The sequence below is a fragment of the Lithobates pipiens genome, unplaced genomic scaffold (assembly GCF_037356315.1).
Source record: "Lithobates pipiens isolate NorthernLeopardFrog02 unplaced genomic scaffold, aLitPip1_a1.2 Scaffold_1, whole genome shotgun sequence".
Classification (NCBI taxonomy): Eukaryota; Metazoa; Chordata; class Amphibia; order Anura; family Ranidae; genus Lithobates; species Lithobates pipiens.
In genome coordinates, this window is record NW_027507685.1 from 232,144,001 (window position 1) to 232,159,760 (window position 15,760).

The 15,760-nt window shown below is 46.1% G+C and overlaps 1 protein-coding gene across 3 annotated transcripts in view; it reads right to left on the bottom strand.

The window, feature by feature from the left end:
* The window catches only part of LOC143984495 (class I histocompatibility antigen, F10 alpha chain-like), a 166,761-nt gene that overhangs the window by 30,650 nt on the left and 120,351 nt on the right, over window positions 1-15,760 (bottom strand). For all 3 annotated transcript variants that reach the window (XM_077484645.1, XM_077484642.1, XM_077484646.1), the window contains exons 4-5: window positions 8,082-8,360; window positions 3,010-3,120 (exon numbers count right to left, since the gene is read on the bottom strand). In XM_077484645.1, coding sequence (XP_077340771.1) covers window positions 3,010-3,120; window positions 8,082-8,360 — 390 coding nt within the window. The remainder of the gene's footprint in view (window positions 1-3,009; window positions 3,121-8,081; window positions 8,361-15,760) is intronic.

Below are 15,760 nucleotides of genomic sequence, written 5' to 3' on the forward strand. Positions count from 1 at the left end.
GTTACCAGTCCTTATAAGAACTTTTGTGGACCAAGCAGGTTGTGTGTTAGTGATTAGCAGACTGTACGTCAGTCCCTATACCAATGAAGGACTGCTGCAGTATAGGGCAGCGGTCAGCAGTAGTGCACGGCAACCCTATGTATTGTGGACCGATAGCGGTCCTTACAGAACAGCAGACTGTACTGCACTCAGGCCTATGTACCGTAGCACCCTATACCAAGTTACCAGTCCTTATAAAAACTTTTGTGGACCAAGCAGGTTGTGTGTTAGTGTTTAGCAGACTGTGCGTCAGTCCCTATACCGCTGAAGGACTGCTGCAGTATAGGGCAGCGGTCAGCAGTAGTGCACGGCAACCCTATGTATTGTGGACCGATAGCGGTCCTTACAGAACAGCAGACTGTAACGCACTCAGGCCTATGTACCGTAGCACCCTATACCAAGTTACCAGTCCTTATAAGAACTTTTGTGGACCAAGCAGGTTGTGTGTTAGTGATTAGCAGACTGTACGTCAGTCCCTATACCAATGAAGGACTGCTGCAGTATAGGGCAGCGGTCAGCAGTAGTGCACGGCAACCCTATGTATTGTGGACCGATAGCGGTCCTTACAGAACAGCAGACTGTACCGCACCCAAGCCTATGTACCGTAGCACCCTAGACAGACCAAGTTACCAGTCCTGATAAAGAGCTTTGTGGAACAAGTGAGTTGTGAATGATTAGCAGACTGCAGCAGAAGGGCAGCAGTCAAGTATAATATTCTTTCTATATTTGGAAGAAAGAATATTATACGTGTACAAGCCTATTACCGTACCACTGATACCAGTCCTGAAAAGAACCTTTGTGGAACTAATAGTAACAGCAAGTCTTTAAAATTATCCTCACTGCCTGACACACTGCTTCCTGCCTGTCCCTATACAAATTGGCAAAAAAGAGTAGGCTGGAACGATTAGCTGGAACAGCTCTTTTGTGGACCTGATAGTAACAGCTAATGATGATGATGATGATGATGATGAAGAAAGACTAATCTGGCTGAGCTGTCCCTAAAATAGCAGCATACAGCGCTCTGTCCCTTTATCTAAACTGACAAAAGAAACTCAGGCTGCTGACCTAACACCTATACCAGTCCTGAAAAGAACTTTTGTGTACCAAATAGCTAGCGTTTTCTCTGTCCCTACTCCACACAGGATCCTTTCCCTACAGTGACAGAAGAAAGAATGTAAAATGGCCACCGGATCGGGTGTATTTATAGGTTAGGGGGAATGTCCAAGTGTCCATGAGCTGTCATGTCTCAATTGGTTGTCCTGTAACACATGATAAACGTGTCACGAAAGGTTAAAGTTCTTGTATACATTAAACACGTAAGTCCGCCGGGGCGAACGACGGAAAAAGGCGTTCGAACCCGCGGACGGCGAAAGTCGGAAATTCGCCGCGAAACGACCGCCGGGCGAACCGTTCGGCCATCACTAATTATAGATTCTATCATTGTACTTTTTTTTCTTTTTTTTTTTTAGCTGGCCATACATTATACAATTTTCTTGTACAGTTTTCCTTTAGATCAGTGGTCTTCAAACTTTCTAAACACAGGACCAGTTTACTGTTCTTCGGAATTAAGGTGGCCAGACTAGGGCCAGTGGGAATAGAAATGTCCTTGTGTCCAGTGGGAGTAAACAATGTCCTATCTTTGGTGTCAGTGGGAGGACTAGTGCTTCACCCTTGATGCCAGTGGTAGGAATAGTGACCCATCATTGGTATCAGTGGAAGGAATAGTGCCACATTTTTGGTGTCATTGGGAGGGGTTGTGCCCCATCATCTGTGTCAGAGGGAGTAATAATGCCCTGTGATTGGTGTCAGTAGGAGGAATAGTGCCCCATCATTGGGGTCAGTAGGCAGAATAGTGCCCCATCATTGGGGTCAGTGGGAGTAATAGTGGCACATTGTTGGTATCAATGGAAGGAATTTTGGCCCATCTTTGGTGTCAGTGGGAGGAATTGTGCTCTTTTGATGGTCTCAGTGGAAGGAATAATGGCCCATTGTTGGTGTCAGTGAGAGGAATTATGCCACATTGTTGGTGTCCGTGGATGGAATAATGCCCCAATAGGGCCAGATAAAGGCAAGCAAAGGGCCGCATCTGGTTCCTGAGTCGCAGTTTGGAGACCGCTGCTTTAGATTTACCAAAACCATATAATATGAGGTCAAACCTAAACACTTTCAATTTGTATGCAATCAGGCAGGCCCTTGCACTACATAGTTGAAGGTAGATGGAACAATACAATTGTATAATGTATGGCTGGCTTTATTGAAAAAGTTACAGTCACTCTCTGTCTGGCCAATTACCACTTCTGTTACAACTTTAAGACCCCTTTCACACCAGGGCGTTTTGCAGGTGCTATAGCGTTAGAAATAGCACCTGCAATCCGCCCTAAAGAAGCTGCACCATTGTGTGCAGTGTGAAAGCCCCGAGGGCTTTCACAATACAGCGGTGTGCTGGCAGGACGTCAGAAAAAAGTCCTGCCAGCAGCTTCTTTGGAGCGGTGAAGGAGCGGTGTGTTTACCGCTCCTCCACTGCTGCTCCCCATTGAAATCAATGGGGCAGCGCTGTAATGCCACCGGCAAAACGCCGCTATTGCGGCATATTGCCGGCGGTTTTAACCCTTTCGCGGCCGCTAGCGGGGGGTAAAAGCGCCCCGCTAGCAGCCGAAATGCGCCGCAAATCTGGCGGTAAAACGCTGCTAAAAATAGCAGCGTTTTACTGCCGACGCTATCAGCGGTGTGGTGTGAAAGGGGTCTAAAATCTAAAATATTAAACTAAGGACTGTAAATGGAGAGTTTGTTTTTCAGAAACAATTGATAACAGAACCATATGAAGTTATTGAATTAGCCCCTCTGTGCTGACACTTCATGTTTCTCCTTTGTCTGTGTACAAGGAATTCCTGCTGATCGGTCTGTCGGACTTGTGTCTGGTTCTCCTATATGATGAATAGAGCTCCGGCGTATAATGTGCACAAATCTCACCTGAGCGTCTCCTATATATGAGGAATCCAATAAGAGCTCCGATAATCAGCACTACAGCAACAACCACAACACCGATAATTATAGGAGTATTGCCGGACTTTGCCTTGGGATCTGAAAGGGGAACACAAAAGTAACATTGTGTGAGATCTACTGACAGATTTGGGGTTTTAATCCCAAAATTCCCAGATTACAGTACATAGAAGCACATTGTTGCTGCATCATTACATCATATCATTACTAGTGAACATTATAATGCACTAATGAGATATAATGGATATAATGAGATAACGTGTGATGGTCCAGACTCGCACATGGATAGTGTCCGTATACAGCACAGACCTGACACTTCATAAACATGTGCGCTATGTCGGTGGCAGATCATGGAGTATAAAATTCACCAGTCCACAAACAATAACAGTGCAGTTATCTGGCATTAGTTTGATAAATGTGGAAATAACACCTCGGCAAGGGTATAAATTCTACTAAATCATCTGCAATGAAGATGTGTGCTATAGAGGTTCTATAAAATGTTTGTTTAATTATAGCTCAGTATAACAGTGGGGTAAATGAACTAATAATGGACTAATGATTACACTCCTAGCTCTATGGGGTGTAAACAGATAAATGGGGCCCATTCTCACCATAATACAGCCCGTTATAAATGGACTGTCATTGTTCCTCATTGCATCATTACTACAATATAAAGGTCACCTACAGGAATTTGTCAAAATCTAGCCTTGTAGTCTAGGGAATAAAGCCAATATCAATTACCCTCACCCCCGCTCCAGTGCTCTTCTCCCCCAAGGCTCCACCCTGTGGGAGGTCCTTTCTCTATAAATGGTCCAAGGAGGGGGCAGGAGTACAACCAATGCCATGAGCAGATTAGAGAGAAAACTGCAGTGACCCTGCTGGCATGTAGAATAAAGAAAGTATTTCTCTATATTAAGTCACCCTTAAAATAATGAGCATTTAACCCTTGAAGTGTGGGGCCCCACTGCAAAGGTAGATTTGCACTAATTTCTGGAGTTGGGCTTAAGACCCCTTTCACACTGGGGCAGTTTTGAGGTGCTTTAGCGCTGGAAATAGCCTCTGCTAAGCGCCGGAAAACCGCCTCCCATTCACTGCAGTGGGACTTTCACACTGGGGTGGTGCACTTGCAGAACGTTACCAAAAGTCCTGCAAGAAGCATTTTTGGGGTGGGTTGGGAGCTATGTATTTATTGCTCCCAAAATGCCCTGCGATGAATAGGCAATGCTTCCAAAGCACCTTAAAAGCACTGCAAAAAGGAAACCCTTTTTTTGTATTAAAACCACCCCGATAGCGGTCGAAAAGTGTCACTAAAACAAGCGGCGCTTTAGCGCTAACAGTGGGCACTGTCAGTGTGAAAAGGGGTCTTAGGTGTGAGGAAACATGCAGAGAATGTGTATTTATATATTGGGGTGTGCTTTGATGTAGGCGCTATTCACTGTAAATATATGATGGGTGCAATTACCTTTGTACTGCAATGCTCATTCACAGGCATTACCTATAATACACATTATGGTGTGGAAAAGCTCATATACAGGTTCCTCTCATGTTGTTGGAAAATTACTGAGAGCATTTGAAATTTTTGGCTGGATGTGGATAGAAAAGTCTTGTGTGCTCCAATGATTTCTGGTCCTGGCTCACCATGTAGAGGCTGAATGTTATGTATTACCTCTGGCCTCATTCTTCACAGAAGGGGGCATCTCCCATCATTCCTGGATGGTTGGGTAGCAGTGATGTCTTCATTGGGACGCTGTAACATATCAATGCCATGACCCAACAGGGGCCAAATGTGCTCCAAAACTGCAAGGAACAGGGGTCCTATATTTTTGGTTCACTTGATAAATACAAAGCTAAAGAGGGATTCTCAACAATGTTCACTTAAATTAGACGTTTCCTGATAGAAATTGTGAGACTGCCATTGATGCATTGATTCCTTCTGGAAATGACATTTACTTGGCTGTCATGCTGACCCTCTGGTTTCACTATTTTCTATGTCATTGGCCTGGAACAAATATGCAAATCAACGAAGTCAGAGTAGAATTAGGACTCCTTATTTGTATACTTGTTCTGGGTTTGTGAAGCCAAAGGATCAGTGTGATAAACAGGCAATTATCAACCAGTCAGCGATGGCAGCCTCTATGGTTTCCCTTAAATTGGTTGTGAACCCAAGAACAAAAACCTGCAAGACAAAGGCACAATGAGCTAGTGTGCATTGCATACTAGCTCATTATGAAATACTTACCTTAGATTGAAGCCCCCGCATTGGTCCTGGTACACTGATCTGGCCAGCGACATAGTTACATAGTAGGTGAGGTTAAAAAAGGACCCAAGTTCATCACCTTCTTTGTACTCGCATTTCCATTACATCCTTCCTGAGGACTGGTGCCCAGAACTGGACAGCCTACTCCAGGTGCGTCCGGAGCAAAGTCTTCTAGAGCGGGAAAATTATCGTTTTATCTCTGGAGTTAATCCCCTTTTTAATGCCAATATTCTGTTTGTTTTGTTAGCAGCAGCTTGGCATTAAATGCCAATGCTGAGCCTATCATCTACTAGGACCCCCAGGTCCTTTTCCATCCTAGATTCCCCCAGAGGTTCTCCTCCCAGTGTATAGATTGCATTCATATTTTTGCCACTCAAATGCATTATTTTACATTTTTCTACATTAAACCTCATTTGCCATGTAGTTTCCCACCCCATTAATTTGCTCAGATCATTTTGTAAGGTTTCCACATCCTGCTGAGTAGTTATTGCCCTGCTTAGCTTAGTATTGTCCACAAATACAGAGATTGAACTGTTTACCCCATTCTCCGGGTCGTTTATGAACTAATTAAATAGGATTGGTCCCAGCACAGAACCCCGGGGGACCCCACTACTCACCCCTGACCATTCCGAGTACTCCCCATTTATCAACACCCTCTAACACTTGTAGCCAGTTTTCAATCCATGTACTCACCCTATGGTCCATGCCAACGGACCTTATTTTGTACAGTAAACCTTTATGAGGAACTGTCTCCAATGCTTTTGCAAAATCCAGATACACCACGTCTACGGGCCTTCCTATATCTAGATGGCAACTCACCTCCTCATAGAAGGTTAATAGATTGGTTTCGCAAGAACGATTCTTCATGAATCCATGCTGATTAATGCTAATGATACCGTTCTCATTACTAAAATCTTGTATATAGTCCCTTATCATCCCCTCCAAGCGCTTGCATACTATTGATGTTAAGCTAACTGGTCTGTAATTCCCAGGGATGTACGTTGGGCCCTTTTTAAATATCGGGGCTACATTGGCTTTTACCATTCCAGTCAGTAGATTGTCAGTAAAAATTAGGAACAATGGTCTGGCAATTACTTGACTGAGTTCCCTAAGTACCCTCAGGTGCAAGCCAATCCGATCCTGGAGATTTATTAACCACTTCAGCCCCGGAGGATTTGGCTGGCAAAAGACCAGAGCACTTTTTGCAATTCGCACTGCGCCGCTTTAACTGCGACGTGGCTTCCAATCAAAATTTACGTCCTTTTTTCCCCACAAATAGAGCTTTATTTTGGTGGTATTTGATCACCTCTACGATTTTTATTTTTTGCGCTATAAACAAAAAAAGAGACAATTTTGAAAAAAAACCATTATTTTTTACTTTTTGCTATGCTAAATCTCCCCAAAAAAAATATAATTTTTTTTCCCCCTCAGTTTAGGCCGATATGTATTCTTCTACATACTTTTGGTTAAAAAAAAATCACAATAAGCAATTGATTGGTTTGCACAAAAGTTATAGCGGCTACAAAATAGGGCATAGTTTTATGGTATTTTTATTATTTTTTTTACTAGTAATGGTGGCAATCAGTGATTTTTATCATGACTGCCACATTATGGCGGACACATCGGACACTTTTGGCGCTATTTTGGGACCATTCACATTTATACAGCGATCAGTGTGATTAAAAATGCACAGATTACTGTGTAAATGTGACTGGCAGTGAAGGGGTTAACACTAGGTGGCGCTGTAGGGGTTAAGTGTGCCCTAGGGAGTGATTCTAACTGTGGGGGGCAGGGCTGTGTGTGACACATCACTGATCAGCTTTCCTGATCACAAGGAGAGCTGATCAGTGACAGGGTCACTAGGCAGAACGGGAAGATGCTTGTTTATGTTAGCATCTCCCCATTGTTTCTCTCCGTGAGGCGATCACGGGTATGCCCGTGGACATCGAGTCTGCAGGACCCGCCGTCGGACCCATGGAGCTTGCGGCGGGCACATGCGTGCGCCCGCTAGCCAAGCCTCATGAGATCACATACAATAACTTGATTTCACGCAGTGGAGCCAGCCTGCCACAGTAAAACTGCTGCGGCTGGTCCGCAAGCGGTTAATGTTAATTTTCCCAAGTCTAATTTTAATTCTATCCTCTGTTAACCATGGAGATGCCTCCTGTGATGTGTCATGAGGATAAACCCTGCAGTTTTGGTTACAGAAGCCTCCCGATTCCCTCGTGAAGACTGAGGAGAAGAATAAAATTTAATACCTTTGCCATCTACCCATCCTTTGTAACCAGATGTCCTTCCTCATTCTTTATGAGGCCAATATGGTATGTCCTCCTTTTTTTATTGTTTATATACTTAAAGAATTTCCTGGGATTTTTTTTGCTCTCCTCTGCTATGTGTCTTTTGTGTTCTATCTTTGTCATCCTAAATGCACCCTTACATTTCTTGTTGCATCTATGCAAAGTCTGAATGCTGATGATGATCCCTCAACCTGATAATAATGATTGCAAGAAAAGTATCTTTTATATATCTAATAGTGATCAGTTATAATCAGTACAATACTGAATGATACTATGCCAATAACGTGACAATTCTGTAAATTTCTACAGGATTACTATACACGTGCAGACAGTGGTGGCTGGTGCTTAATATTTTGGTGGGGGGTGGTGGCAAACATACCCCCTTCACTTGTCTTGCTCCTTGGTTGCACTCATTGTCATTCATTTAGTAACACAAACAGTCATCTTAATACAAAGGATGTTTCCATTGATAGGTTCTCCATACTCACCCCATATCACACTGAGAGTCTCATCCCCCAGACTGCTGTGGTCCACATGACAGGAGTAAGTGTCTCCCTCCTTGGTTGGCACTTCCACACTGACTCTGATCTGATAGGTGCCATCAGGATGAGGGAGAATTGGACTCATTACATCTGAAGGAACATCATCCTTCCCATTCCTCACCCACTTCACATCCACAGGTCGGGGGTGAAACCCGTACACCAGGCACTGAAGTCTGGTCACATCATCCGACTGACGATGACCCCACACCTTCACCTCTGGGGGCACTGCGGGAGGAAAGAGAAAACAAACAATATATATGATCTAGTGACAAATCTAATCAATGTCCCTCCTGTGAGGTGAATGTGGACACAAATGATGATCTCCAGAATAAGGACATGAGGCCACAGTCACCACCATTTTCTATAATAGAAGATGAGCTGGAAATGATGTCAGCAGACTATAGATACATCAACACAGTACACAGTCCTGAGGACATTCCTATATAAGACTATTCATACAAGAGATCCAGGAGGGAACAATCAGGATGATGTAACATCGAAATTCAGAGTATTGTATTATTAAGAGTATTGTTAGAAAAAGTGCAGAAACCTCCATCAACCAATCAGATTTTGCACTCTGAAGCATTCAGAACAATAAAAGATGAATACTGATATATGTTGCTGCACATCACACATTGTGCAACTTAGCATTGTAGAATCCAGAATCAACATTTTTTCTAGTGACAGAATCATTTATAGATCTCAAAATGTATGTAAACCCCCCCGGTGCCTAACCTGTGGCTCCTTTTTGGTATATGATGTATGGCCCTCAGTAGTCTGTAGTGGGGACACTGATGAGGGTAATAACATTGGTCTCTACTAATCTCATGTATCATGATCCCAACTTTGTATTTCCTTTTGCAACATATCCCCAGCCAACAATGTATCCTTTCCAGTGGCAAAGCTGGCACATCTGGCAATCGGCAATGGTCATTTTTTGGCACACCCCCAAGAGAAATGGCACGTGGCAATATAGCAGCCCTGCGCCAAAACTGTGGGTGTGGTCAGATTGCATCAACAGTGGGAGGGGCTTAAATGGCAATATGCTGTAAGGACTGTACCAAAAGTGAGTATGTAACAGACAGTACAAACCTCAGTACACTTATTTGAATAAAATAAAGCTGTTCTATTGAATATCCTTTTCTACACACAGCTAACCTTCAAGTGATATTAAAGTCTTGTTTTTTGGGTTTTCAAATAACAGACATGTTATACTTACCTGCTCTGTGTAATGGCTTTACACAAGGTAGCCTGGATCCTCCTCTTTTTGGTTCCCTCACCAGTGCCCCTGGCCCCTCCCTCTTACCGGGTGCCCCCACAGCAAGCAGCTTACTATGGGGGATCCAAGCAGATGCACACTCCCACCCACTCTGTCTCCTGATTCCAGGGACTCTTCTACACTCCCCAGTCCAGGGCCTCTGGCATACTCCTCTCCTAGTCCAGGGCCTCTGGCATACTCCCCTCCTAGTCCAGGGCCTCTGGCATACTCCCCTCCTAGTCCAGGGCCTCCTCTGCATCACCCAGTCCAAGTCCTCCTCTGCATTCCCCTGCTAGTCCAGGGCCTCCTCTCCACCTCCCAGTCCAGGGCCTCCTGTGGACTCCCCTCCCAGTCCAGGGCCTCCTGTGGACTCCCATCCCAGTCCAGGGCCTCCTCCCCTAATCCTACCATACCCTTCAGGTCTGGCATGGATTTTAAGGGGAACTCCACGCCAAATTTTAAAAAACTGGTGTGGAGTTCCCCCTAAAAATCCATACCAGACCCTTTGTCCGAGCACGCAACCTGGCAGGCCGCAGGAAAAGTGGGGGGGACGAAAGAGCGCCCCCCCCTCCTGAACCGTACCAGGCCACATGCCCTCAACATTGGGAGGATGTTTTGGGGGTCTGTGACCCCTTAAAGCACCTTGTCTCCATGTTGATGAAGACCTTATCCCCACAGCCCTGGCCGTTGGTTGTGGGGGTCCCTGGGCGGGGGGCTTACCAGAATCTGGAAGCCTCCTTTAACAAGGGGACCCCCAGATCCTGCCCCCCCTGTTTGAAATGGTAAGGGGATACAAAAGTACCCCTACTATTTCACAAAGAAAGTGTAAAAGAATGTTAAAAAAGACAAACACACTTTTGAAAAAAGTCCTTTATTAAAATTAGAAAAAAAATTAAAAAAAGATTCCAGCGATGGTAATCCACTCTTGCTATCCAGCGACAGATGATCACCTCTCCGGGGTCCAGCGATGGCTGATCTGATCCAGCGACGGGTGATCTCTCCCTCCAGTCCAGCGCAGCGCAGTCCATCCATCCTCCATCTCCACTGGCGGGGATCCCAGCAGCCTGACATTTCTTATATGAGGAGGGCGGGGCCACCCGTCACCTCTGATGTAACGGAAACCCCCTGAAGGGTCTGGTATGGATATAAAGGGGGAACCCCCATCTTTTTTTTGATGCGGGGTTCCCCTTAATATCCATACCAGACCTGAAGGGCCTGGTAATTGAATTTGGGGGAACCCCACGCTTTTTTTTTTAATCAATGACTTTCAATGACTGTTCTCTGTATTACGGGGAGCCGACAATTCATTATAGCCACGAGTGATTTTAAATGACTTTTTTTCCTGCAGAAATGACACTTTGTGCAGGGACAGTTCTAAGCACGGGAAACATGCGCCCCTTCACAGGCATACTATAGACAGGTACGATATTTAAAGGAATATTACACTTTTATTGTTCCACTTTAAGCATTATTAAAATCACTGCTCCCGAAAAAAAAGGTACGTTTTTAAAACTTTTTTTACATTGATACATGTCCCCTGGGGCAGGACCCGGGTCCCCAAACACTTTTTAGGACAGTAACTTGCATATTAGCCTTTAAAATTATCACTTTAGATTTCTCCCATAGACTTGTACAGGGTGTTCCACGGCTTTTAGAATTTGCCACGAACAGCCCAAATTGTTCACTGTTCGCCGAACAGGCAATGTTCGAGTCGAACATGAGTTTGACTCGAACTCGAAGCTCATCCCTAGTGAACAGACATGCGCCAATTCTCATGCAGAGATCGCATATGCACGCACAGTGATGTTGCCTTGGCACCCAGTGGCCTTTAAAAGGGCTCCATCTGCATTAGTCTTTTGCTGTTTGAGCTGCAAATTTACCCTGTGATCTGATCCTGATCCAATACTGACCCGGCTTCCTGATCTCACTGCTGTCTCCAGTCCTCACCTTTGGCTTCCTTGATCTTGCTCTGTTACCTGTCTGCCTGATCCTCCATCACTAACCCAGCCTGAACTCTGACCATTCCTTGCCTGCCATTTCTGCCTGAATAATCCGCTGTGTATTACCTGGCTAGTCTGACCTTGCTCCTGACTGCTAGCTTGCTGGAGAGCAATCTGAATCATCACGCATTGGGCAAGTGTGCTGTCTGTCAAAGGAGCCATACCAAGAGGCAAGAATTGTGTGACAGCAGGCGCCCAGCAAATTAAAATTAAAGCTGAAACAGCAGGTGATGCTGGCCTGACCCCTCTGCCCCTAGCACCCACCCTGCAATCCGGGGAGAAGTTTGAGGACAGACTGGCTCTGGGGATAGTGTCCTAAAACCGGGGACATCTGGTCACCCTAGTCCACTCTAGCACCTCCTCTGCACCCCTCCTCCCCAGTCCAGGGCCTCCTCTGCCCCCCCCACTCTAGCACCTCCTCTACACCCCTCCTCCCCAGTCCAGGGCCTCCTCCGCATCCCCCCAGTCCAGGACTTCCTCCACCCACTCAGTGATTTATCGCTAGTGGGCCTGTGCAATCTCCCTCCTATTTGGTTCTCCGGTATTTGACAAACTATGCAGCGGGCGCTGCCTGTCCATTACACTTGATTGGGTGGCAGTGACACCCTTAGAGCAGCGCTTCCCAGTGCAGGTGGGGGCAGAACCCTTGGCAGCGCCCCCTAGTCACCTGGGCCATGTGCCCCCCTAGTTTTTGTCCTGATCCTGTCCTCACTCTCTGGTCCTCATTTCCTCTATTAGGTCTGAAGTGTGACAGTTCTCAAGCATTACATAAATTGAATATTATGTGGGGCCCTTTGGTGATGTCAGGGGCCACGTTTGAGGTCTCCTTTAGCTCATAAATTGACAACCACTGATGTAATCCTTAAGGCTTAGCTTAAACTTGCAATTTTACCACCCCCTTAGGCTTCATGCACACTGGGCTTAAAAAAATGGCAGTTCTCTTGGCAGAAAAAAAAATTCACATAGAGTGTTTTTGTTCACATGTGGAGGCGAGTTTAGGAGAATTTTGCATTTTTTTTTCTGCCAGAAAGCTCCATTCGGAAATGCAAAGCAGAAGAGTGTTTTTTCCCTGCATCTAATTGCTGAACTCAAAATATATCTCTAATCATCCTAATGTGTATGGACACATCCTGTAGAAGCAGTGATTGTACAGCCAGTGTGCATGGAACCTAAAGCTGCAAAAAGCATTCAGAGGGAGTTGTAGAGATGCTGCAACCACAATGCAAAAATTGAACCCCCGTCATGATCAATGTGCTGTACTGCGAATGAATGTGACCTATTCAAGTGAATAAAGCTGCCACAACTGCCCATCAACCATACAATGTACAGGGTTGTAGTGTGGTGCAAGCTTTACTGGCAGTGAGGAGGAGACACATCACCTCCCAGCCAACTGTTAAAAGAATCTCTGAAAAGTATTCCACTTCAGATACAAAGATCCGCAGAGCAATACTTTTCAGAGACCGATTGACAGTCGGGGAGGAGATTATGTATTTCAAACATTGAAAATGTTGGTATCTATTTACTTTTTACATTTTACCAAAAATAAGTATTATATTGTGTTTGTATGCACTAAAATGCAAGTCAAATTTTTTTTTTCCATAAAATTGGCACTTGATATATGGCCACACAAATATTGTGCAACATAAAATTGTATCGTCCACAACTGTATTCTCCAGGGCCTCTTCTTTAAAAAAAAATGTATATAATATTTGGTATTATAGTCATTTTATTTCACATATATGTGAAAAAGTTCAACATTTCCCCAAGTGGTTATAGCAGAAAGTTTGGGGTTTAACCAGTTCCGATAGGACTGCATTTAAAAATGGACATACCTGTACGCCAATATGGCTGTCTGTGCCATTCTGCCAACGTACATTGGCGTTGAAAGTGATAGAAAATCCCAAGTTTTGGTTATCACCAAAACAGGAATAGGGAGGAAATCTTTCGATGGGGACACTAGTTCACTTTTTTTTGGCCATGTGACAGGAAGTGCAGAGAAATCTCCACAATTGCACACAGATTGAAAAACTGACAGGGGTTATAACCTTCTCTTACTTTCTCTAAAATGGATAAAAGTTTTTTTCCTTTAAGTCTACTGTACATTATTAAAGATGTAAAATTTCAGATATTCCTCAGATCCCTTCTTCAGGTTTTATACATTTCTCAAAATGGTGCTGAAACCCCCATATCTACACACATCAGAGTAACAATAAGGAGTAATGATATAGAAATATTGAAAAAATACAACTTTTGATATGATATCCTTATTCTCCAAAAATCATCCATACACATTCTCTACTTAAAGTGATTGTAAAGACTTTTTTTTTTTTTTAAACAAACATGTTATATTTACCTCCTCTGTACCTGGCTCCTCCTCTTCTCGGGTCTCTCTTCTGCTCTCCTGGCCCCTCCCTCCTATCGAGTGCCCCCTCAGCCAGCAGCTTGCTACAGGGGGCACCTGAGCCGAGTCACAGCTCTGTGTATTCATTCAGACACGGGGGTCCTGGCTCGGCCCTGCCCCCTCTCTCCCCTGATTGGTTGACTGATTTTTATTGACAGCGGCGGGAGCCAATGGCACTGTTGCTGTGTCTCAGCCAATCAGGAGGAGAGTCTGGGACAGCTAATGCCGCGTACACACGATCAAACAAGCAGGTGGAAAAGTCCGGCAAACTCAAGTCCGCCGGACAATCTCCCCGTGTGTAGCCTCCGGCATACTTTTTTGACCCGAAAGTACGGCGGACTTAGAATGTAGTTTTACACTCCAATCTTCCCGCCGAACTCGCATTTCGGCAGCCAATCCGGCTGTGTGTATGCCAGTCCGCCGTACTTTTTGAAATGAGCGGACTTTTCCCACCCGGAGAAAAGTCCGCTCATTTCGAGCGGGTCTCCAGGTAGGCGGGGCCCGTGAAGGAGACGCCGCTGGCCCCGCCACCTGGTATGGTCTTAAAGGGGAACCCCAACGCCGAAAAAAAGTCCACAACAGACCCTTGTCCGAGCACGCTAACCGGACGGCCAGGAAAGGAGGGGCGAGCGAGTGCCCCCCCTCCTGTGCTGTACCAGGCCGCGTGCCCTCAACATGGGGGGTGCCTTGGGGAAGGGGGGGCAGCGCGGCCCTCCCACCCCAAAGCACCTTGTCCCCATGTTGATGAGGACAAGGGCCTCTTCCCGACAACCCTGGCCGTTGATTGTCGGGGTCTGCGGGCGGGTACAATGTACCCCTACCCATTCACCTGTAAAATAAAGTACAAAAAAAAACACAACACACAAGATAAAATAATCCAGGGGGCTTCCGGGGTCTTCTTGCCGGACTCCTCCGCTATCATCTTGTAGCTCTTTTACTAGCGGAGGAGCCCGGCATTCTTCTTCGTCGCCGCGGCCTCTTCTTCCGACTTCGGGGGTCTTGTCACCCTCTTCGGTTCTTCTGCCGGGCCACCGCGCCTTCTTATATCTCTTTTACAGGCGGTGGCCCGGTCTTCTGTCGCCGCCGCCGCCTTCTGTTCTTCTTCTTCTTCTTCTTCTTCTCCTGGAGATGTTGACTCGACGTTCTCTCCGGCCGCAATGCCAGGGACGTGCTGCACTGAAACTTATATAGGGACAAGGGGCGGTGTCACATGGGTTGATGTCAAGAAGATAGCGGAGGAGTCCGGTGAGAAGACCCCGGAAGACCCCCGGAGCTGTGCAATAAATTATTTTATCTTGTGTGTGGTGTTTTTTTTTGTACTTTATTTTACAGGTGAATGGGTAGGGGTACATTGTACCCCATACTCATTCACATAGGGTGGGGGGCTGGTATCCGGGGGCCCCCTTATTAAAGGGGGCTCCCGGATTCCGATAAGCCCCCCGCCCGCAGACCCCGACAACCAACGGCCAGGGTTGTCGGGAAGAGGCCCTTGTCCTCATCAACATGGGGAGAAGGTGCTTTGGGGTGAGGGGGCCGAGCGCCCCCCCTTCCCCAAGGCACCCCCCATGTTGAGGGCACGCGGCCTGGTACAGCTCAGGAGCGTGGGGCGCTCGCCCCTCCTTTCCTGGCCGGCCAGGTAGCGTGCTCGGACAAGGTTCTGTTGTGGACTTGGGGGGGACCCCCACGCCGATTTTTTTCGGCGTTGGGGGTTCCCCTTTAAGTCCATACCAGGCGGCGGGGCCATCGACGTATCCTTCGCAGGCCCTGCCTACCTGGAGACGCGCTCGAAATGAACGGACTTTCCTCCGCGTGTGTGGGCGAGTCGGTTCATTTCAAAAGTAGGGCGGACAGTACGGCGGACTTAGTACGCCGCATTAGTCCGCTGAAAAAGTGCAGTGTGTGGGCAAGTAGCCCGTTCGGAAAGTCCGACGGACAGTCTGGCGGGAAGTCCGCCAGACTAAGTACG